The sequence below is a fragment of the Taudactylus pleione genome, unplaced genomic scaffold, assembly GCF_031769625.1.
Source record: "Taudactylus pleione unplaced genomic scaffold, aTauple2 ptg001552l, whole genome shotgun sequence".
Classification (NCBI taxonomy): Eukaryota; Metazoa; Chordata; class Amphibia; order Anura; family Myobatrachidae; genus Taudactylus; species Taudactylus pleione.
The window spans coordinates 182,841-207,563 of record NW_028285949.1 but is presented as its reverse complement, the minus strand read 5'-3'; the positions used below and the strand labels follow the sequence as shown (position 1 = coordinate 207,563).

Here is a 24,723-nt window from a genome sequence, read left to right as displayed (position 1 = left end):
AGTGGTTCTTCGTTGACTCCGGGGAAAGTTAATGGAACCGCTGGTTGTGATTGCCATTACATGGTCTATTGCTTTGACTTTCTCTCTTTTTCTCTCAGGGAGTTTATATCACCCAGGTGAGTGTCGGAATTGGGAGCGTTCTCATGTGGCTCCCTCTTCTGGAGGGCATCTTGTCAGGGTGTGAGTTGCTCTCACCCTGTGTTTCTTCTTAGTGATTTTTAGGTTCCATATTATTCTGGAACTTATGGTGAGGCCATTCAGTCCCCGGTCTTATCGGCTGGTGTGGCCTCATTGACTGTGGTCCGGCCTCTGTGGATTTATGTGATCCGTTCAAGTTCCTGACGGAAATCGAACTCCTTATTGGTGGTCTGAGATTTCTGGTTTTAACAGGTAAGGATGGCCGGCCTATGGCCAAATGTTGGCTGGACGGCCTCGTATGTCTTCTTCAGGGGCCTACCCATGGGTAGGCCTTTCTGTTGTTGATGCTTGTTTTTTCTCGGGCCATGTAACCCTCGTGGGTGGCTCGCTGTGGCGCCTTGGCTGTTTTGCCTTGCTAGATGGCCACGTGGTCTTCTGCCCACACCTTTTTAAGGTTCTAGGCATTGGTTTCCTTTGCCTCTCCGGATGCTTCCTTTTTGGCGGCGGATTCTCCTCTCAGCACAGGAGCGTCCCCTCCCTTGGTTGAACTGCTTTGGGACATCCCCAAGGTCAACCCTGTGGACCCCCTATGGACCCTGAAGTAGAAAACAAGAGATATGGTAAGAACTTACCTTTGTTATCTCTGTTTCTACGAAGTCCATAGGGTCCACAGGGCGCCCGCCCTGACGCACCTGGCTTCAAATGGGCTGTGTGGCTGGTCACCGGTTTTCCGTCTCCCATTTCTGTGAGTATTGTTATCGAGTGTTCCAGTTTTCTCTCTCTTTTTTTCTCCTCCTCCGGCCTTTGGCTACTTACAAACTGAGGTGCCTCTGGCTTGGGGGTGGGGTTGTAGGGAGAGTGGACCCAAGTGCATCCTGGGAGCTAAAAGCTTTAGCTGCGTGGTGCCCGGATTTGGTTCCCAACCTATACCCCAAGGTCAACCCTGTGGACCCTATGGACTTCGTAGAAACAGAGATAACAAAGGTAAGTTCTTACCATATCTCTTGTTTTAACAACCTGTGTTAAACCATGGATATCTCTAAGAGTTGGGCATGATATCCCTGCGGCTGCGGCCGCAGGTTCAAATACCTACGCCAGAAGCCTGACTGTTGAAAATCCCGACTGCGGCTGGTAAGTACCCTAACCTTTCCTTTGTGGTGCCTAACCCTATCTTCCCCCCCAGTGGTCCCTAACCCTCACGAGGTGGTGCCTAAACTCCCCGCAGCCTAACCCTAATCTACCCCCAGGATTGCCTAAACCTCGCCCCCCCCAATCCCCAGGCTAACACTAAAGGTAAGCCGGATACTTACCTTTGGGATGCCAATGCCGGTATCTTCATTGTCTTCGGGATGCCGGTGTCGGGATCTTCGTCTTGTTCGGGGATTTTGGTGTCGGGATATCGGCGGCCGACATTCCGTCTGCATCTTGACTACATCCCAGCTCTAAAACCTGAGCTGTTAGGGTGCCTTGAGGTCTATGTTTGGGAACCTCTGGCTTTAGGTAAGACCATCTGATGAGAACATGGCTAAAACCTTGTGTATTGTTAGCAAATACTTTTCTTTTACTTTGACAACATTCTGTTTCTTCCTGCAGCACCCCACAGATGTGGATTATAGGGTTATGGCTACTTTCACAGAGTTTTATACAACTCTTCTTGGGTTTGTCAACTTTCGCCTCTACCAAACTCTTAACCTGCAATATCCCCCAAAGGTAAGAGAATAAAGATTCTCTGTTATACTGTTCATTGATTACTAATATGCATGGGCTATGTTCCACCTGCCACTTGATTACTCTGCATACACTATTCTATTTAAAAATCCTTTAATGTTGTCATGCATAAAATACAGAAAAGAAACCTTAAAACTAAATAAAAATTCTGGACTTTAAGCAAATTGATGCAGTTAGTCTGTGGTTAAAATAAAACCATATTGGCAGGTTCACAGAGATCTGATTTGTTTGTCATGACCATTTATTCTGTGCTTTATTTGATAACTCTGGGATTATTTTTAATTATCCATCAGTTGGATTCTCGTTCAGATGCAGAACTAAAGGTGGAAGACGAGGACAAATATGCTCTAGAGTCTGAGGCCTATATGGAGGTATAATAATGGCGCAATGCTTTTCCATTCTTCCCAACACATATTGTCACCTACATTTATATCTTTCTTTTTCACCCTATGTTATGTTTGTGTTCATTTATAGGTTCAGCATTTTTTGACTTTCCTGTTATGTTTCTTTATCTGTATCTTTCTTGTGCTTTCCCCTTGCGCCACAGTTTATTTGCCCAATGTTGCCTAACAATCTTTTAGTTCCAATGAATCTTCCCTATCTTTTTTGTTTTACAGAAATTGGCAGCTCTCAGCGCCAGCCTGTCCCGTGCCATTCCAACTGAGCCGGAAGATGACGTGGAGGTTGATGAATTCCCTGCAGATACAGTGAGTGAGCTTATGTATTTATTGGCGTTCCAATATTGTGGTGAATAGTAGACTACATTTATTAAGGAAGAGTATGTGTTGTGTTAAATGCATTTTAGCAATAAATAAAAACCTACATGGCTAGAGAGAGGAAAAATACAAGGAGAACAGGGATGTGTGGTGTTTCCTGCATACAATCTTTACATATTTTCAGACATTTGTCCTGATATCGCGAGGTGTTTTGGATATTGTTTTTAAACCTTACTTATTACAGGTTGAGTCTCCGATATCCAAAATGCTTGGGACCAGGGGTATTTTGGATAACGGAATAATCCGTATTTTGGAATAATTGCATATCATAATGAAATATCTTGGGAATGGGACCCCAATATACACACAGAATGCATTTATTTGTTATGTACATCTTATACACACAGCCTGCAGCTCATTTTATACAATATTTTCAATAATTTTGTGGCTCAAGCAAAGTTTGTGTACATACATGAAATAAATTTATGTTTCATTTACACCCTATACACACAGCCTGAAGGTAATTTTATACCATATTTTTTATAATTTGTGCCTTAGACAAAGTTTGTGTACATTGAACCATCAAAAATCAAAGGTTTTGTTATCTCAGTCATGCCAAAATTATTCCGTAATTCGGAATATTTGGATATGGGAGACTCAACCTGTATAAGAAGAAATGGAATAATTCACACCAATACCAACTTTAAAATAAATGACAATGTTTTACTTAAAAAGCAAATTAATTATACATGTATTATGGTATTAATGTCAAAGCAGACTTACAACATAAAAAACAACAAGTTCAGCAACAGTGACAAAATGACTATGTGCAATGCCTAGCAGAGATGCACAAGGTGACAGTCAGCCCTGTTTATACTTACAGCCCAGCGCCCCGAGACTCTCACGACCTACGATCTCTCCTGCTCAGCCCCACTGACCGACCCCTCCCCTTTTTGATCAATCTTTTATACTTTTTTCCTCTCTGCTACTAACATATTCTAAAATGGCGAATATTAATTAATTCAATATTCATGCGCACTAAACATTTCACTGATAATATGTTTTAATCATAACAAAACCTATAATCTCCTTTCTATGTTCTCAAAATACTGGTGACCGCATATAGGCCAAGGCTGTTCTGATTAGCTCCCTTCTTGCTTAGACAGATCTGAGACATACTGTCTCCTAGTCTGTTCATACTCAACTAACCCATTATGCTGGCTTGCTAGTGGACAGATGAGTTTTCCACAGTTCTGATTTATACCTATTTCTGTAATAACACTTATACCTTTTAGCTTAAACAATATTAAACAATAATAACTGTTACTTCAGACACACACCTGCCTACTTTAGAGAGAGGGTAGACCTCATCTCTAGGCCTGCGGCCATTCGACACGTGACGGTCCTCCGCAACTTACAACTAATATTTCTCCTTCATCCACTAGGGGACACTGGAGTTCAAGACAGTGGGGTATAGACGGTGGTAGAGTAGAGCCTGGCACTTTAAATAATTTAGAAGTGTGACTGGCTCCTCCCCCTCTATGCCCCATCAGCCCCAGTTTTAAGAATGTGCCCGAGAGAGCCGGTCACATAGGGCTGAGCTCCAGCCCACACTTAGTAATTTTATCTTATTTTCACTTGATTTTATTTTATAGCTTTCACAAAGCATTGAGGACAGGCTGACAGAGAACTGCATCTGTCAGCCTGCTACATGGAGGCATCAGGAGACCCGCCACCACTAATAAAGAGTGTGTGTCCGGGTCCCAGGCACCCTGGCAGTAGCTCAGGGAGGGACACGCCACAACTTAATATAGAAGCTGTGTCCGTGCTTCCATATGCTTAGCCGCAGCCCTGATGCCAGCAGTGGTAAGTATAATCTCTTCCCCCGACTAGCGAGGGACTGAGGTAGATCTGCGGCCCCTCCGCCCCCATATAGCTGAACTAAACAGCTCAGCATGCTAATGCTCCAACTGGGTCCTTATTTTAGAAGTTCCCCGTTCTATGCCCGGCATAGGATATGCCAGAGCTAACTAGTGGGCGGAGCTACCGCGCATAGAGTCGCGCGTCCGAGCCGACATCCCCCTCTATGAGGAGAGCGGTAACAGCATCCCTGCAGTCTCCGTGTAGGAACACAGCTATCCCGCATTTGTGACAGCGCGGTGCCTTGCCGCGGCTGTTATTTACAGGCGCTGTGCTGACGGATGGGGAGCGATCTCCCCTCTCCCTGCAGTAGACAGGCAGTGTTATGAGGGGGAAGCTCGGCCTCTATTGCGGCTCCTTACAGAGCAGCCCTATAACGGATAGAGCCTGTGACGGGGACTCTGTTCCCGGCGGTAAAGGGGCGGGGCTTAGCTCCGACGGCCATGCTCTGCCTGGGAGAGCAGCGCGCCTCCCTTCTCCATAGCAGGGAGAGGTCTGGGCCCACAAAGAGGCTGCTTCCACCGCGAGAGGCTCAGTGATGAAATACAGCGCGGACCAGTGCCTGCAAGAGCAGTAGCAACTACCTGCATGAACGCAGTTTAGTTCAGTGTACACCTGCTGCACTGCTGGTGATGTCCAGCTATTGCTGCACCCTCCCCCATCCTCGCGCGGTTGCGCATGCTGAGTGATTCAGGATCTCCGCTTATGTGGTTCTGTTGAGGGGGCAGCTTGTTTCAGTCGGTGCTAGTCAGGTGGAACCATTTATACAGGTTTCCCTCTTAAAAGGAAAAGCCTTATACAGCCTCCGACTCAGCGGAGCCCGCCGCAGCTGAAACCGGCTGAGTCCGGATCTCCCGCCCTGCCAAGCTGCATATTGCTCCTCTCCTGTCTAGCAGCGGAGGTGTTATTTTAATGGGGATTTGTGACAGGCGGTGCTGCAACACTGTCACTCTTGTGAAGCAAGATTATCATAGGAGGAGAGGCCGTGGTGTCCATCTCCTGTCCCCCCCCCCCCCTTCCCTTTTCCCTTGCTCCAAGAACAGCGCTGTGCAACCATAGCGTTCAGCGGCCAATTCCCAGTAAGGCTTTCCTTTAGTTATATAAGGAAAGGGACCTATGTGTGGTGCATCCTGCACTCCAGCAGTGACATAGTATTGTGTTTCTCCTCTGCCTCACATGAGGGTGAGCTTCCCGAGGACGCGCCCTGCACTGTAGCTAGTGGCGCGGCTCTCGGTAATTGTATTCTGCGCCAAATATACAATTCCGACTAAAAGCGCTGTGCTGACGTGACATGGTCCCACCATTTGAAGGGGAGGAGCCACATTTTGCAGCGCCAGGTATTACGCCTGTCAAGCATCCCCTTGGATCTATAACAAAGGGCACCTAAGCTGACTTCTGGACTTGCTCTCCGGTTGGCGCGCACTCCGCACGCGGAATGAGCTTGAATAGCTCAACCAGCTAATGCAGCGGAATGGTGAGCCATACACAGTGGGTTCTAGTCCCATCTGAGGGAATTTATTTATCATAGCCTGTGAAGGCTACCTTATGGTACACTAGTTACCCTGCCTAGATGAACATACATATATGTGGCAGCACATATACTATATTATAAGCTGGTTTTAAAACCTTCCAACCAGCCTTCTGCGCTTCCCTTAAAAGGTATGCATATGTGCATCTATATAGATTTATATCTTATGTGCTCCATTGACAGCACGCACAAGAATAAGTTAGTGACGCACTGCCGGGGCAGTGGTTGGCATTGCTGCCTCACAGCACTGAGGTTGTCTTTCTTTACATTCCCACTTCTAAAACCTGGTGCATCTGGAGCTAAAATGGCTCACCTGATAAGGCGGGTACACCAGTAACAGAAGGGTCCCAGGATCGAAACCAGTCTGGGACAGCGTGCTGCTAACATATCCTACGCCGTAGCAGAATGACGGCCACACGCGGCACATGAGCAGTCTCCATGCTTGGAAGTAGCCACATGTATGTATGTATGTATGTATGTAGGTAATATATTTGTATTTTATACTAAGCCCTGCTTTAGAACATATACATGTCTGGAATTAATTTTGTCCTGAGGCTCAGTTTCTTCCACGGCTCTAACTATGCTCATGTTATATTAAAAATAAAAAATTATTGTCCCTTGCTAATCTTGTAGTAGGTACGAGTAAGCATATGTGGATATATATATGTATCACTTCTTATCCTCATAAGCAGGGGTAGGATCTGTTATTAGTTTTATATCTGATACCTAGCACTCCTGACGCGGTAGTTGGCACAAGAAATCCGCTTTACACTATCTCTTCCTAAGTGTGTACATATCTGTATGGATGGATATGTTTGTATGTATGTGTGTGTGTGTATATATATATATATATATATATATATATATTTATGTGTGTGTATGTATATATCTATCTAAGTATGCCTATACTTTCACAATCATTAGGTTACCTATAATGTCACAGATGGGAAGCTGCCTGAGATCACCAGAAGCTGTAGGCTATATCAGTATATATTAAATTGTGGCTCTATAGACAAGTCATGTTCTGCAGCTTACATAGGGATAGTCACAATTTCCTAAGGCATTGCTTCTAGTATGGACCTGATACAGGTCCTGGGGCCTTCTTGTATCTACACACATGTAATAACGATATGTACTCGAGGGGTTATAGTTCAGTTTCTGTCAGGCTATGGCGCCCCTTTTCGGGGGACCTATTATTATTTGCATCTACACTCCAGTGGCGCACTTGGTAGTGAACTGATTTGACACCAGGAATGCAGGATATATATTATATATATATATTTATAGCATGCTGATCTCCTGGTCCAGGAGTCTGAAAAGTAAACTTACTATGTTGACATTAACTCTTCCTTTCAAAGAGTTTGCCTTTTCACGCAACTATGTTTATGAATATTTCTTAATAATTGGGAAATCCTGTTTTTTAACCCTAACTGGGGTTATCACTACAGATATATCCCTTCTTTACTTGGGATAACTAACGCATTCTATGTACAGGTACCTGTCTCAGCATAGATTCCGGTACTCCATATTATTGTCATGTCGCATATCTCAATAAAATGAGTCTCTGAAGGGCCCCTACGTACATTTCCTATCAGTTTATAAAGAATCCAGGTTCTCTACCTTCCTCCAGGCTTACTTAGTTAATTTACATGAAGGCCCAGGGCCACCCGCCGATATAGGCAGGGTTCAGGCCTGGATTGTATTAGTTTGGTGGGCGTAATACGCACTTCACCATTATCAGTGTTAATGTAAGGATGTTATGCTAGCAGACCAATTTTGGGTTATATGTATGATCTCTATATGGATAAACATCCCTTATGGAACACGCTCCGGTATAGAGTCCTGTTGTACAACCTTCTTGTCTCCACTAACCTTTTGCTAGTTTTCTACAGTATTTTCTACTGCAACATCGCCAGACTAAAGTCTGTGCTGTAGAGCATTGGTCTTAACCTACTGAAGCTACACTCTATACCTGACGTGGCTGGTTGCTGTGAGACGGAAAAGGTCAGTGACATTCTACATAGCGTCCAGAGGGCTTCTGGTCGCTCACAGGTAAGCGGGCTTACTCCACTAAATGCCTTGGAAGAGGCTCCTATTTCAGGCAACCTGACATTACATAGCCGTTATTCTCCCTTACGCACCCTAGCTGCTGTCCTAGCAGCCATCCGCTCTTTTAATCAGTTGGCTCTACGTTTTAGAGCTTTCCTGGTGTGTGGGTACATTGTTCCAACATTGAGCTTAGTTACACTATTCTACTAGAATCTGTTGGGATTATGGACTGAATTGCACATCTTTCTATTAAAGTGAGACAGTCACTATGTTCCACGCAGAGGGCCTGGTGGGTTTTTCCGTTCAGCATCTGTTGCTATTTCATCACATTGACAAGTACCTGACGGGTACCTTCATGGTTGTCTGAAGTGCTCTAGCCTTGCTGTATGGGATGCTTCCCTATATTGGTAGCGCTCCCTGGCTGGCTGTTGCATCCGTGCTCTTTAACTGCTAGGGTGTCCTGGTTGTTTCAGACTATGTTTGGGCCAGCAGGTGGTACTGACTACGCACTTCCATCTTGTTGGAAGAGGTCTGTTGTTTAGGGTTTGTTGATGTGGTTTCTTTTCTACTGCAGGGTTTCAGTTGCTACTTATCCCTCTGTTTCCAGATTGGGTTGTACTACTGTCTGACCCTCTGAAGGGCTGGTAGTCTCAATCTTCTCTAAGTCGCCTCTGCCTCATTCCCAGTGGGATCTCCACTCGTTTTAGACTTCTATGGTCTAGCCCTTTTGTTGGTTAAGAACCTTCTAGTAGTTGGACCTCAAGACTGTTTCATGGTGACTGTTCGGTCTTGCCTTTTGGCTCCCTGTATACTCTTTGTTAGGAGTCTGTGGACAGGATCAGCTTTGTATCTGTAGATTGGTATCGTTACACTTATATCTATATGAGTTATGTCCAGCAGTGCTAGGATTCTGCTGTCTGCAACTGCGGCAGCTTACGGTTTCCGAATCTGGTACGGTTTTCTCGAGTTTTGTTCTTGGGTTACTGCCCTTCTCCTATGGATTCTGGTTGGGGTTCTCTGCTCCCAACGGTCCGGCTTGGTCTGTTTTCCGATGAGTTTACAGTGTTCTGATGCTTCTCATCTGCAAATGTTTTCTCACTAGCTGCTTTATTCCATTCGATTTACGTTGTAAGTTGTGGAATTTCTGTGACTGTTCAGCAAGGAGTTCTAATTGTCTCCTATGCTCTACGACACTTGATCCTCGGCTCTTGCCTTCCGTTGGGCCTCCGGTTCTGGGAGGTTCCTGTTTTATTTGGCTGAAGGGTCTGCAAGTTCTCCGCGCTTCCCACCCGGGAGGTTGGCTTTGGGACGTCCCCACTGTCTTGAACTCCAGTGTCCCCTAGTGGATGAAGGAGAAAACAGGATTTTGGTACTTACCGATAAATCCCTTTCTCCGATTCCACAGGGGACACTGGACGCCCGCCCAGCGCTGCGTACATGCCATTTTGTTGGGTCCCTATATGGTTGTGTGACTGCATGTGTTCCCTGCAGTGGTCCTCTGTTCTCCTTCAGTCGGTCTTGTTCCGTTCTGTGGACTTTCTCCTTCTCCTGGTCTTCCTATTGTCCTCCGTCTCCTCTCGGGCTCAGTTCTTAAACTGGGGCTGATGGGGCATAGAGGGGGAGGAGCCAGTCACACTTCTAAATTATTTAAAGTGCCAGGCTCTACTCTACCACCGTCTATACACCACTGTCTTGAACTCCAGTGTCCCCTGTGGAATCGGAGAAAGGGATTTATCGGTAAGTACCAAAATCCTGTTATATTCTGAATCATTTCTATGTACTCTTAATTGCAATGAAAATAATGAAAGACATAAGCATGCATATATTCGTGAATTGCTGAAGGAATATGTACGGTCACATATTCCAGCGTTATCAGTCCCTTTCTTAGTTATGCTTACAGCTATATTTCGGTGTCTGGGACATAGCATTATATACTTGAGTTTATGATTGGGTCTTCAGACTGTCATTGATGTAGTGGAAAGGGGAAATTGGAAAAAACAATTGCACAAGAGTTGATCTACAAATAGTCACATACTAATGGGGTCGTCAGGAAATCTGGAGCGTAAAATGTAATATATAGGAAAAATTATAGAGAAGAACTCCTTTATAGGGGCGGTCCCATATTATAGAGGGGGCGAAATATCTATATATTTAAAACATACCTTTTAATGGGTCTTCAGACTGTCATTGATGTAGTGGCAGCAATCTCATTGAGCATGCCATGTTAGCTACCATCCATGACCCAGGTGCTGTAGGCAGCGAATTGTCGTCTGGGACCCAGTACTGTGTGAAAAAATCCAGGTTCATTTGATAGTATAGACTAATTAAATAAATCCGTTTAAGAATTTCCATAACCTTCATAATCACCGTTGTTTTTTGTATAAGGTGCCACAAAATGTTGCAGTCCTCGACCGTCTGTATAGCCAATCCTAAAAAAGGTTTATGGAGAAGATGCAGCTTAGGGATCATAGGTACAGAGGGCCTGACTTGAAAGCTTACAGTATGGAAGGAGTGGTAAATGCTGTTACAATAGGTGCTAGAGCAGTGGTCAGAGAACAGGGGTAAATTACCCCACATGGGGTAAAAATTAAATTCCTGGGGGTAATGGACGGACAGCCGGGCATGCATATGAATCATTCTATAATATAGAATGATTCATATCCATGCCCGGCTGTGCCACAGGGAGGCTCTAAGCCGGACGCCCGGGCGGACAGGACGGCGGCGGATGCAGGAGCGGGGATTAAGTGAAGTGTTTTTTTTGTACAAGCGGCACTACAGGGGCATTATATGGGGGCATTACTACAGGGGCATTATATGGGGGCACTACTACAGGGGCATTATATGGGGGTTCTACTACAGGGCCATTATATGGGAGCACTACTATATGATTTCCTTCCTTTCAAATCAAGGGGGTAACGTCGGCATATCTAAATATATTTTGGTGTAAAAGGTGAAAAAGTTCCCTGACCCCTGTGCTAGAGGGATGGGATAGTAGCTGGTGCCCAGAAGCAATAGTATCAGATGAGTGTTGTATAGCTTATACTGAAGGTGGGTTTTGAGAAGAGAACTTGATAGACTGAAGATAGGCAGAGAGTCTGGTCGGGCATGGTAGGGAGTTCCATGAGAGGTGTAAATCTGAGGCTATAAAGTCACTGCATAATTTCTACTTCAGGGTCCATAGGGTATCCACAGGATACCTTGGGGTATAGGTGTGACGTCAGTCGCAGGGCACCAAAGAGTTAAGCTTTCAGCCTCCCAGGATGCACTGGGTCCCCCTCCTATACCCCGCCCCCGAGCCAAGGCACCTCAGTTTAGTTTGGTGCCCGGCCGGAGTCGGGTGTACCTGTTGGAGTGGGGGCTAGAAGAGCCCCTGAAGCTTTTTCTTCATGCAGCTGTGGCTGCACATCTGGATGAACAGCATGGACAGTCAGTCCTGACGTCCATGCTGTCTTCCCTACACCCCGCCGGTACCAGAACGCCGGTACTGAGCCGGGGATGCTGGTGGGCATCTGGGGTCACAGCTAGCGGTGACCCCAGATGTTCCGGACCATGGCCGGATTCAAAGGGGACAGAGGTAAGCAGTGGGGTCCCGCGGTGGGTCCCCGCTGATCACATGGTCCTAAGTCCCCAGGCAGGGGGCTCCCTGGGGACTGGCTGCAGCGTGGAGCCAGGCGACCAACCTGCGCTTCCACTACCCCCGCAGCAGAGCGGCAGCGCTGCGGCGTCCCAGGAGTTAAATGCATGCCAGGGGAGCGCGCCTTCCCTGTCTCACAGCCGGCGCCTCCCCCGCTGCACACAGCCCTCTCTGCACTGTGCTGACTGGCCCTGTGTCAGCGCTCCTACCCCAGGCCAACCTCCTCTCTGCTCCTCGGCGGCCATCTTCTCCAACGCATGGTGAACGCTGCTGGAAGCACTGGACGGAAGCATCGTGGTCTGGGTCCCCCCGCATACCTCTCCTCCGCTGTGGTCAGGTCTGTGTATGCAGTGCTGTGTCCTACCAGGCCCTGTGTCTGTGTAGTTGAGTGATCAGCGCTGTTAGTGCAGGAATTGATTTTCTTTGCATTGTATGTGACTGTGCTAGCGCTGCCTGTAACTTTTCTTCTCTAAACTGTCAGCTTTATTACTGTCCCTGTTCTTTCTGCTAAGCCCTTGCGGTGCGGTGCTGCAGGGTGGTCTCTCGCCTATTTAATATATAATTGGTGAGAGGGGTCACATACGTGGTGCCATCATGTCTGAAGGTGATTTTCCCCTCCGGCTACAGTGTACCACGTGTAAAGTACCGTTAGCGGTGGGGGAGGGTAGCGCGGAGGGCCTTTGCCGGCAGTGTTTGTCCATGGCGCGGCCTCTTACGGTTACAGCACCGTTACAGGAGCCGCCCTGGGCTTGTTTCGCTCAGGCGCTAACAGCTTTAGTGGGCCAGTTAGCTTCGCAGCCTGTGTTTACTCCGATGGGTTTGTCCCAGCAGTCTGTGGTGTTGTCACCCATGCAGGGTTTCCCACGACAATTGGTGGTACCCCACAGTCTCCCTATTTCCCCGCTCCCGGTTTCTCAGGAGCCAGCGTGGGTTAACTCCCTGACGAGTTCTGTACAGCACTTGTCGGATGTATTGCAAGGGGAGTCTGTGATGCGGCCTCATAAACGGCCGGTGGCGTCTCTGTCCGCTCCTTATGAGGATGACGAAGGGACGTCTGATGATGGGGAGATTCTGGATCCTTACGATCAGGAACCTCTCCATACTAAGGACGCTGATGCTAAGTCCAAAGTATATATTCCTGGACTTATTCGGGCGGTCCGCACAGCCTTGGTGATTGAGGACGAAGTTCCCCCAGCGGCTAAGTCTAAATATGCCTTTTTCAAAGATGTGAAGGGCGATGCCACAGTCTTTCCTCTTTCGGGTCAGTTGGTGGACCATTTAGAGGAGGCGTGGAAACAGCCTGGCAAAAGATACCAGCCGCAGAGACGCCTGGCAGTGGCTTATCCGTTCGCGGACAATTATTTTGCTAAGTGGGAATCCCCTCCACAGGTGGATTCTCACGTGACCCGTCTTGTCCGTAGTGCCACATTGCCGATGCCATCCATGTCCTCCCTTAAGGATGCTACGGACCGCAAGGTGGAAATCTGCCTGAAGTCCGCTTATTCCCTTTCGGGGCGGGGCGGGGCGGGGGGGGGGGGGCAGCCGGATTCATTAGAGGCTTCTTTTGATTCCGGCCGAACAGGCGGAGTTGATTGGCAATCTCCGTGATTCGGCCACTTAAATCAACGAGGCGGCTCTAGACATTAGTAGTCTGGTGTCTAGAATTTCTTCAGCAGCGGTAGCTGCTCGTCGCACCTTGTGGCTGCGATCCTGGAAGGCGGACGCAGATTCCAAGAAGGGTCTGGAAGCCTTGCCGTTTACCGGAGAAGTTCTCTTCGGTCCGGATCTGGATAAGATTGTGGCCACGCTGGCGGCAGCCAAATCGGCTTGTCGGCCGCTGCTCCTTCTGGTTCTGGACCATCGTCCTTTCGGTCATCTAGGGCCCAGGGCAGGCCCAAACCACAGTTGTTTCCTCGTCAGGCTGGCCCTAGGAAATCGGTCAAGCCCCAGAAGCAGGCATGGAGTACCAGACGTCCGGCCCCCAAGCCAGATGACAAGCCTGCGGCCTGACGGTCCGGGCCTCCCTTTGGGGGATCCCAGGGTGGGAGGCCGCCTGCTGCAGTTCGCCCAGTGTTGGTCGGTCACTACGACAGACACTTGGGTTCTGGAGGTGGTCTCCCACGGGTACGCCCTCTCCTTCCGGCACAGACCCCCGGCTCGATTCTTCACCACGGGTCTACCATCAGACCGGAACAAGGCTACGGAGCTGCGGAAGGTATTGCACACTATGCTCCAGGCTGGAGTTATAGTGCCTGTTCCATTCTCCCAGAGGGGCCAGGGTTTCTATTCAAATCTTTTTTTGGTACAGAAACCCAATGGGTCGTATCGTCCGATTCTCAACCTCAAAGCACTCAACAAGTCTTTGCGGGTACCGAAGTTTCGGATGGAGACCCTACGGTCCATCATTCTGGCGCTGGAACCGGGGGACTACATGGTGTCATTGGACATACAGGACGCTTACCTGCATGTCCCTATTCTTTTGCGCCATCAACAGTTCCTCAGGTTTGCAATCCGCAGCGACCACTTCCAGTTTCGGGCGTTACCTTTTGGCCTGGCGACAGCACCACGTGTCTTCACCAAGGTGATGGCGGCTTCTCTGCGGCTGCAGGGAGTCCGCATGTTGCCGTACTTGGACGACCTGTTATTGGTGGCGGGATCTCCAGAGCTCCTGTTACGCCACTTAGACCTGACCATTGCCCTGCTGCAACGGCACGGCTGGCTAATCAACTGGCAGAAGTCCACTCTAATCCCGTCTCGGAGGATTCTGCATCTTGGAGCCTTATTGGACTCGGGACAGCAAAAGATCTTCGTGACGGAGGAAAAGATCTCTGCTTTGCAGTCAAGGGTGCGCAGTTGTCTGCACAGCCGCCAGGTGTCTCTACACTCGGCGATGAGGTTACTGGGCTCCATGGTGTCGGTGTTTGACATGGTGGAATATGCCCAGTTTCACTCCAGACCACTAAAGCACCTGATCCTGTCAAAGTGGAACGGGCTGCCTCAGTCTCTGAAGTCCCAGACGATTGTGTTCACCCCGGAGGTTCGCCTGTCCCTTGCTTGGTGGTTACAGATGACCCACCTCAGCGAGGGACGTCCGTTCTGGATTCCAAATTGGGTCCTGTTGATTACGCCAGTCTTCGGGGCTGGGGAGCAGTTTCGGGTCCACATCTGTTCCAGGGCAGGTGGACTCCGACAGAAGCGGAGCTTCCAATCAATATCTTGGAACTCCGTGCGGTCTTCAATGCTCTCCAGCAGGCACATCGGTTTCTCCAGGGTCACCCGGTACAGGTCCAGTCGGACAACGCTACCACCGTGGCCTACATAAACAGGCAAGGAGGAACCCGAAGCCGGGCGGCTCTCGTAGAGGTGTCTCGGATGCTGGTTTGGGCGGAGCGCAATCTTCCGGCCATATCAGCGGTCTTCATCCCGGGAGTGCTCAATTGGGAGGCGGACTTTCTAAGTCGCCAGGACGTTCATCCGGGGGAATGGTCCCTGCACCCGGACGTTTTTCAACTACTGGTGGACAGATGGGGTCTTCCAGAGATCGACTTCATGGCGTCCCGGCACAACAACAAGTTGCCGGTGTACGGGTCTCGCACAAGAGACGAAGGGGCGTCTCTGATGGATGCTCTGTCCGTCCGGTGGACGTTCCGGTTCGCATATCTGTTCCCTCCGGTCTCCCTTCTTCCACGGGTAATCCGGAAATTCAAACAGGAAGGAGGGACGCTCCTGTTGATAGCTCCCGCGTGGCCCAGACGGCACTGGTTCTCAGACCTTCAGGGTCTGTCCGTGGACAGTCCTCTGCGGTTGCCGCTACGACCGGACCTCTTGTCTCAGGGTCCTTGTCGTCACCCGGACCTGACTCGGCTGTCTTTGACGGCGTGGCTGTTGAGACGGCCATGCTGAGGTCCCGGGGGTTTTCCAGCTCTGTGGTGCGTACCATGTTGCGAGCTCGGAAACCGTCTTCCGCGAGGATATACCATCGCGTGTGGCATACGTTCTTCCAGTGGTGTCGACCGAGAGGTTATGCACTGCGGGAGTTTCGTCTGTCTCGGATTCTCGCCTTCCTGCAAGCGGGACTAGATCATGGGCTTCGCCTTGCTTCTTTGAAGGTACAGGTTTCGGCCCTGTCTGTCTGGTTTCACCGTAGGATTGCTACAATCCCGGATGTGCGCACCTTTATGCAAGGTGTTGTCCGCATTCAGCCGCCCTTTGTTCCACCTGTGGCGCCTTGGGATTTGGCTGTGGTCCTGAGGGCTCTCCAAGGACCGCCGTTTGAACCACTGGGCTCAGTGGATATTAAATGGCTAACAGCTAAGACTGTTTTCCTTCTGGCCATTGCTTCGGCCAGACGTGTTTCTGAGTTAGGGGCTCTTTCTTGTAGACCCCCTTTCTTGTTTTTTTATGGGAACAGGGCAGTGCTCCGCACTCGGCCCGAGTTTCTTCCCAAAGTTGTTTCCCAGTTTCATGTTAACGAGGAAATAGTTGTTCCGGCCTTTAACTCACCGAGTCTTTCCGTGGGTGAGGCCTCTTTGGATGTTGTGCGGGCCTTAAGGACTTATGTTGACCGCACTTCTTCGTTTAGGAAGTCGGACGCTTTGTTTGTCCTCTATGGCTTCCGTAAAAAGGGTTGGCCTGCTTTAAAGCAAACTTTGGCAGCCTGGATCCGTATGGCTATTTCTGAAGCTTATCTTCATGAAGGCCTACCGGTCCCTCCTTCTCTGAAGGCTCATTCCACTAGGTCTGTGGGTCCTTCGTGGGCAGCTCGACGTGGTGCCTCGGCAGTTCAGATCTGCAATGCTGCTACGTGGTCTTCTGTCCATACCTTCGTGAGGTATTACAGGTTTGACACCTTCGCCTCTCAGGATGCTTCCTTCGGGCGGCGGATTCTCCTTTCTGCACAGGAGCGTCCCCACCCTTAAAGGATACTGCTTTGGGACATCCCCAAGGTATCCTGTGGATACCCTATGGACCCTGAAGTAGAAAATATGAGATATGGTAAGAACTTACCCTTGTTATCTCTATTTCTACGAAGTCCATAGGGTTCCACAGGACTCCCGCCCTGTCGCACCTGTGCTGCAGATGGGCTTTGCTCTGGTCACCGGTTTTCCGTCTCCCTCTGGTGAGAATGTGATTCTTGTATGTGTCCAGATCTTTGTTCTCTCTCTTCCTTCTCCTCCTCCGGCCTATGGCTTGGTAACTAACTGAGATGCCTTGGCTCGGCGGGCGGTGTATAGGAGGGGGACCCAGTGCATCCTGGGAGGCTGAAAGCTTAACTCTTTGGTGCCCTGCGACTGACGTCACACCTATACCCCAAGGTATCCTGTGGAACCCTATGGACTTCGTAGAAATAGAGATAACAAGGGTAAGTTCTTACCATATCTCATATTTTTCTCATCCTGAGCTCTGATTTGATTTTAGGAGAACGCAAGCCTTCAGGAGGAGCAGCAAAAGCAGCAGCAAGAGGAGGAGAAGCACAAATCATTATTTGCAAGCCTTAAATTTTTCCTGAACCGTGAGGTACCTAGAGAGGCTCTAGCCTTTATCATCCGGTGAGTGGAGAAGGAAGATTGTGTTGAACTGAATTATAGCTGAAAATTATACCTTGCTATGCTATGTATCCGTTTTTTGTATAACATATTGCTGCAGTCTATCTTCTTCCTATAATTCACTTTGAATGTGACATTTAGTCTGCTGTAGTTATATTTGTGCCATATGAATTGGAATGAAAACAGCCATTTGTCCCTTGCTCATTAATATTTTCCTGTACTTGAATAGGAGTTTTGGTGGAGAAGTGTCATGGGACAGCTCACTCTGTATTGGGGCAACGTATGACAGCTCAGACACTTCCATCACACATCACATTGTGGACCGACCCAATGTACAACCTCAGATTATCAACAGGTAATCCTACTATTGATGCTTTTGTTATAGGTTACTTACAATTCCCCAAGCAGCAAATATATGCAATCCCTATCTGCCTTAAAGATTTATCTCCGAAACCCTTTAATACCACAGAAAGCATCAGTTCAGTGCGATCTTCTCAGTATGTAAGTGCATGTACCCAATTGTTTACAAATATTTTGCTCTTCTTTCTGTGGCACGTTTGTCTGCTGGGAATACGACTGATATCCTACTTGTATTTATGATGATGGGGAGTGTGTAGCTGCTAGTGGTGTGTCTGAGTTCTTTCTGCCACAGACATGCGATCAGCCGGCCATGCGCAGCAGGGAGGGGTCTGGCTGCAGAGCCACCGCCTCCTCCGTTTGCCGGGCGCCCGCTGAGATTTTGTTACCAGCTGGCACCTGGCGGCTCCATTCCTGTAGTGGCAGACGGAGGCTGGAGCGCACTCTTGAGCTCCACCTTCCGGCTCCCACAGTGTGTGTAGGGAGAGACGTCATGACATCTCTGCCATAGTGCTGAGTACGAGGAGCTTATCTGACGGCGGCTTCAGGTAAGTACAATGCAGTATGTCATGATGTGTAAGGGGCACTTTGGGCATTTTGTGTGTGTGTGGGGCACTCTGGGCATTGTGTGTAATGGGCACGATGACTGTGGGCATTGTGTGCGTGTAAGGTTCACTACGTGCAGTGTAATTTGAATTGGACGTACTATTGTATGGCGGCACACTTTTTGCAGTCCCTTTGTTAAAAAAATACGAGGGAGGATGCAAATTTAAAGTTTGCAAGGGGGCGCCAAACACCCTAGCATCAGCCCTGTTTGGTTATTACCTTCCTAACAGTAAAAAAATAAAAACTCCTTATATCAGGGGTTTCCAAAGTCGGTCCTTAAGACACCCTAACCGTCCAGGTTTTCAGGATATCCATGCTTGTGCATAGATGGTATAATCAAACTAGCTGATATACTAATTAAGTCACCTGTACTTAAGTATGGATATCCTGAAAACCTGGACTGTTGGGGATCCTTAAGGACCGAGTTTTGGAACCACTGCTTTTACACCACTAACAGAATCCCTCTTCGCTTAATCTTCAATGAAGATTTTTTGTCCATTTTGTGTTGACAGTTTAAACTTGTCGGATCTTGACTCTGGTATGAGGAAGGATTATTAACATTATTGGGTGCTTATAGAATTCAGTAGATTAAATCAAAAGCAGCAATTCAAACCTGCGCTTCTATGTACAGCCTTAGTCTTACAGCCACTGACACTGTAACGTAGCGTTTTGCATGCAGATACACTGACAGTCGCTCACAGAACATAGGCATGCTGCATATAATTTTCATCAGCATAAGCTGCGGGTAAGACGCATTTGAAGGTAAAAAAACACGAAAATACACTCGGCGCTACCTAGTTGCACTGAGCTCCCGCTTTATGTATGGTGCTACTTGTAGCGCACGGAGTATAGATGTATGTGGGCACATCTGTGCTACACAAAATGTGTTAAATCTAATCCTGATTGTATCTTTCAGAGGGGTGAAAGACTGAGACTTGCATTAAAATTCTCACCCGAATGTCCATAAAAGGTATCTTTCCTTTTCTCTCTCTTATTTTCACACTCACAGGCTAGATAATACGACAGTTATAAATATTAAAAAGGAGACGCTTGCATCAGTATTCTGTCTCGGTTTCATTAATATTTTGCTCCTGGGGATGCGTCTGTCTCATGTATAATATGCAGATACCCAGTAGAAGCAGGAAGTGATTTATTAAGACATGCTAATCCATAGCTTCTAAAATGTAGAATAAAAATAGGACACAACAGGATTGCGGGGACATCGGCAATAATCAGTTTGAAAAGTAAGTACCCAAATGTGTGGTCCTTATAGTCAATAGATGGAGTTTTTTTTTTTTATCAAGAAAGTGGAGAGAGCTCCCGGAAACGCGTTGAAGCCATCACCTCCATCTATAAGGACCACACATTCAGGCACTTACTGTTCGGACTGATTATTGCCGATGTCCCCGCGATCAGACTGCAGCACAGAGATGGTGTGGATCTGTGTGTAAGCCCTGCTTGGAATATAACCTGTTGTGTCCTATTTTTATTCTAAGTTTTACAAAGCTATGGATTATAGTAGCATGTCTTAATAAATCGCTTCCTGCTTCTACTGGGTATCTGCGTGTCATACATGAGAGAGACGCATTCCCTGGAGCTATAGATTAAAGAAACTGTTACAGGCACTCGAGACAGAATACTAATGTAAGCGTCTCCTTTTTAAGAATTATAACTGTTGTATCATCTAGCCAGGGAGTGTGAAAATAAGAGAGCGGAAAGGAAAGATGCATTAAAATTCTCATCCGAATGTCAATAAAGGTAAGTCTTGGTCTTTCACCCCCTCGTTACAAGCATGATTTGGATTCACCACATTTTGTGTAGTATACTCATATTTCTATGAGCTAGTGCTGGTTCACTAGTTTTATTTCCTTTTATACATAGAATACAGTAGGTTCATGCTGCCTATGTATAACTGCCCTAATTCCCTCATGTGAACAATACCGTTACAGGCAGACTTTAAAACAGGGGTGAACAAAATAATGTATAAATTACGAGCCATTGATTTTATGGTGCCAATAAATGATTATCTATAGACATCAATTTAAAACAAAACAAAGCTTATTCCTATAGGTTGCTCGGCCCATAACGTTGGTCCCCGCTGCTCCGATTCATATTACACCTACTGGCTGAAGTGACCCATGGCCACACCCCCTTTCCGTGCATTTGGCCCACTTAGGCCGCTAAAAAAAGTTGTGAGGTATGCCAATGTTTGCCTTATTTTACCATTACTTCCAGGGCATTACTATCAAACCTACTGAGATGTGATAATCTGCCCACTTTTAATAACTTTGGGTATGGCTTTGTGATAATGGCTTTTTGGGGTAAGGCAAGGTTCAGAAAAGATGACAAGAATCAGGCAGAAAAGAGTTCTTCGCTTATAGCCTGCGTTGACCATGATACATATTCCTGCACTAGACACTTTTAAGAAAAAATTAAAATTGCAGTTAGTCCAGATGAGCTATTATGTATTTAAAGGTTTTGTGTTTTGCTGTATTGAGATGTTTATGCATACAGTACATAGCAAACCAAACTCTGTGTAGTGAGATTTTTTTCTGAACTTGGTAACATTTCATCTACAGGTATTATGTACAACCACAGTGGCTGTTTGACAGTGTGAACGCCCGCTTGCTTCTGCCTGTGGAAGATTATTTTCCGGGGGTGGTACTTCCTCCCCATCTCTCTCCATTTGTTGTGGAGAAGGAAGGAGACTACATTCCCCCAGAGAAACAGCGGCTGCTGGCATTACAGAGAGGAGAGCGACTCGGTAATTGAGGAAGCAGACCTAGGGTTCCTTTTTTGTTTTCTGTTCTCTTATTTAACTGGGATATGCTCTGTATTGAGTAATAAAAAGTCACCATTATTTGATTCCTGTTATGTTCCCATCAGGAATGAATTACTAAAATAAGATGCTAACTCTGTAAGGTTACTGTGTTGGTGATATGCAAGTCATTTTCTTTAGGGGCAAATATAAAGAGAAATGTCCTGGGAGCTATAACAGCCTGTATTACACAGTAATTTTATTTCACCATAACAACACACATTGTGTAGGGCAGGATGTTCTATGTACTATTTTATCGTTGGATGGAAGGTGGGAGTAGCACAAATTGATTTGTTTAATTCTTTGATATTTTCACCAGCAGAAGAAGAGGAGGATGAAGAGGAGGAGGGGGAAGAAGATGAGGAGGATGACGATGATGATGATGATGGGGAGGAGGATGACGAGAGTGATAAGCTGAAGGAGATGGAACATAAAAAGTTTGGAGAGAAGGTACATTCTGCTTTGAAATATAATTGTTGTTTACATGTCACTTTCTCCTGTTTCTCAATGCTGAACTCTCCTGTCTCCCAGAAGCTGAATGTGAAAGTGACTGCAGGCACTGTAAAGGTAGAGGACCGAACACGGGCTGCTGAGAAAGAGAAGAATGAGGAGAAACGCCTGGCCATCATGATGATGAAGAAGAAGGAGAAATATCTCTACAACAAGATCATGTTTGGCAAAAAGCGTAAAGTCAGAGAGGTGAGAGAGGACATGGAATTCCGTAGTGGGTCTGATGTATGAAGCCATAATGAAAACACTGCTCCAGGATGAGGAATGTCTCATTACAGGAAGCACATATGTAGCTTTGATAGTAGTTCCCTGACTAATTTTGTGGGAAACGGCTATAAGCATTCTTCCACACAAATTTAAGGCTGGCGGCATTTATTTATGGGGGTTTTAATGGAGTAGGAATAATAATTACCATTGAGGGGTTTTAGTCCTTGCTAAATGGCATTGGCATGTTTAGATGAGATTCTGAGATGATTATTATATCATGGCATTTAACTTCCCTGGATTTGTACAGTGACATTAAACCTGTTCCCTAGCCTTACTAACACTGATCTGATAAATATGATTAGTATTATGCCTGAGTGCCCTTCTTCAGTGTGTTAATACAGTGCCAGTTAGAAGACTCACACTGACTGATACTACTGTCAGCACCAGCAGTTTTATTGATTTCGGGAACATATGAAACTTATACAATGGGGAATTCTCCTTCAGTGGACAGTGACATAAGCATGTGTGCCGAAAATCTTCAAGCTTCTAGTCCAGTGGCCACATCAACTTTATCATTAAGCTTCATGCAAATCCACATTGGACTCCTCCCCAGGATGAGTTGTTTTCGGTAGTCCTGATACTGAGTAACTAGTTTGAATATGTTGCAGTAGTTAGTGAGTGAAATTATGCCTGAATTCTCACCATAGAAGCTCTGTGTCTCAGTGTGCTGATTTCACTTAACCCGTAGCAAAACTTGACTGGAGTAAGAGCAGATCCTCAAACACAAAATGGCAGCTGCTCAATCAATCTGGCAATATTATTCAGGTGCATGAAAGGAAGGGGTCATACCAAGTAGGAAAAAGAGGGGGGTTTAACCCCCTTATGTTCCTCAACACACTGAATTATACTTGCAACAATATATGAAGACTATATGGTAATAGAATTTCAGAGATATTAGTTGCATGCATTTGTAAATACATGGGAAGCTGCTAGGCCGCGTCATGGCTTCTCTGTCACTACCAGTCCCTAACACTAAGCGGTTCACGTCTGGGGAGCAGGGCACCCCAAAAATATGTCCAGCCCAAGACCCCCCCAGGGCACCACATGAAAAAAGGAAGAAGGGTGACAGTGAAGTGTAAAGTATAGATGTGTAAGACTAATTAATAAGTGTTGAAAAAGGGGTTAAAATATGTGAAAAATTACATGAATAAAAGTCTAACATTAAAGGTGATGTGAAAAGTAACTATGTGTAATAAGTGGTGATGCCATGGGGAGGCCCAGCCAGAGCAGCCTCGGGGGCCCTATGCCCAAACGCTTACCCCAAATGTAATATTTATCAATTATATGCCTCATAATAAAGGCACATATATATTTTGGCAAATGTAAGGCCTCATGATAAAGGCACGTACATAAATGCATCCAAATTAAGAGCCAGTTTACCTGGTAGTCACCCCTGGGAACTCCAACTAGCACTACTAGAACCAGCATGCCCTCCTAATACTGTCTCATTCATGCATCTCATAACAACAAACACAAAATGTCAGCTGCTCAATCAATCTGGCAATATTATTCAGGTGCATGAAAGGAAGGGGTCATACCAAGTAGAAAAAAGGGGTGGGTTTGATTGAGCTGCTGCCATTTTGTGTTTGACTCCCAGGTAAGCTGTATGATTTGTATGATTTATACTTCTGGCTGTCCGACTCTGCAGAATTTTGCAGCACCTTACAAATAGGGCAGACTGTATACAGGAATAGGTTCATCACTGTTATGTCATGCCAGTTTCCCAGATGAGCAGTAAAAGCCTACAGTATGTTGCATTTAAACTAAATCTTTCCAGGTATCTCTGGAAGGGTTTATTAGCCTTTAGCAGACCTATAACTGTTTTCAAAAGGAAATCAAATAATATTAGATTGCACTGTATAGGTATACAGGCTATTTTAAGTTGTGCTTCTTTTGGGTAAATTTATAAATCTAACTTCAGTTTATTAAAACATTTGGACTTAAGCATGTACCTTCTCTAAGGAACCTTATGGCTATTTAAAATTATTGTTCTTTTCACAGGCCAACAAGCTGGCAATGAAGAGGAAAGCACATGATGAAACTAGCAAAGCTGAACGCAAGAAGAAGTCAAAAAAGCAATGAGTGGTCGGTCTATGAAGGGATTGTTCCTGACAATAAAATGTTCCCATCCTTTTTAGGGAGCGCTTTCAGGGATCTTCCTGCCTATGTGGACTATGTTCTAACTGTGAGCTCTGCAGACTCAACATGACCTTGAGAAACTGCTGCTCATGGTGTTTTATGTTCCAGACTCTGAGAGCGGCCTTTGTACCCTGTTTCATGTCACTTGAACCTTCACTTCTGGTCATTACAGTTAACAAGAAGCTGGATTCCGCTATAACTGCTGTATAGACCTTGCTGTGTAAATCGGTGTGATGTATGACATCCCAGCAGTTAATGCTAGCATACGAAAGTGTCACAGTATAAGTTGAGGATATCTATATTTAATATTCGTATAACCATATTCTTACCATTTTGATTTAGTTTAATATTTCTCCTGGTTTACAGTAAATTTTCTATTTGCCTCCACCAAGGAAAGGATTAAAGTATGGATAACCTTCTAACCCTATTCATTCCTTTTCCTGGAAACTATTGATCCAATGTTTGTACAGATTTAAAAAAAAATAAAAAATTAACCTTCTGTTCCAGGTGGCACCTGTTTAATGAAGAATGTGTCATTGTAATGGACTGCACATGTACATATTTGGCATAGTTTTGTTTGCTATTGGCTCCCAATGGAAGGTGTTTTCACTGTTGTACAATGTAGACCACTACACTCTCATTACATCAACAAAATATTATTTAATGGAATCTTCTCTTCACCCTTCATCTGTCATCAACCCAACCACCTCACAGACACATAGAGAATAAACTTGGGGTGTGATATCATAGCAGTTACATTGTTTACC

At 46.3% G+C, this 24,723-nt stretch overlaps 1 protein-coding gene across 2 annotated transcripts in view; it reads left to right on the top strand.

Annotated features, from left to right (window-relative positions):
• PES1 (pescadillo ribosomal biogenesis factor 1) overlaps nt 1-24,455 on the top strand; it is a 66,056-nt gene extending 41,601 nt beyond the window's left edge. Inside the window, exons 7-15 of one of the 2 annotated variants that reach the window (XM_088463999.1) lie at nt 1,732-1,848; nt 2,160-2,237; nt 2,484-2,573; nt 17,132-17,262; nt 17,489-17,614; nt 20,802-20,986; nt 21,360-21,490; nt 21,572-21,739; nt 23,819-24,455. In XM_088463999.1, coding sequence (XP_088320125.1) covers nt 1,732-1,848; nt 2,160-2,237; nt 2,484-2,573; nt 17,132-17,262; nt 17,489-17,614; nt 20,802-20,986; nt 21,360-21,490; nt 21,572-21,739; nt 23,819-23,899 — 1,107 coding nt within the window. In that variant the 3' untranslated portion in view covers nt 23,900-24,455. Of the gene's footprint in view, nt 1-1,731; nt 1,849-2,159; nt 2,238-2,483; nt 2,574-17,131; nt 17,263-17,488; nt 17,615-20,801; nt 20,987-21,359; nt 21,740-23,818 lie in introns of both variants that reach the window. The other variant, XM_088463998.1, reaches the window with a different exon arrangement.
• The last annotated feature ends 268 nt before the right edge of the window (nt 24,456-24,723 follow it).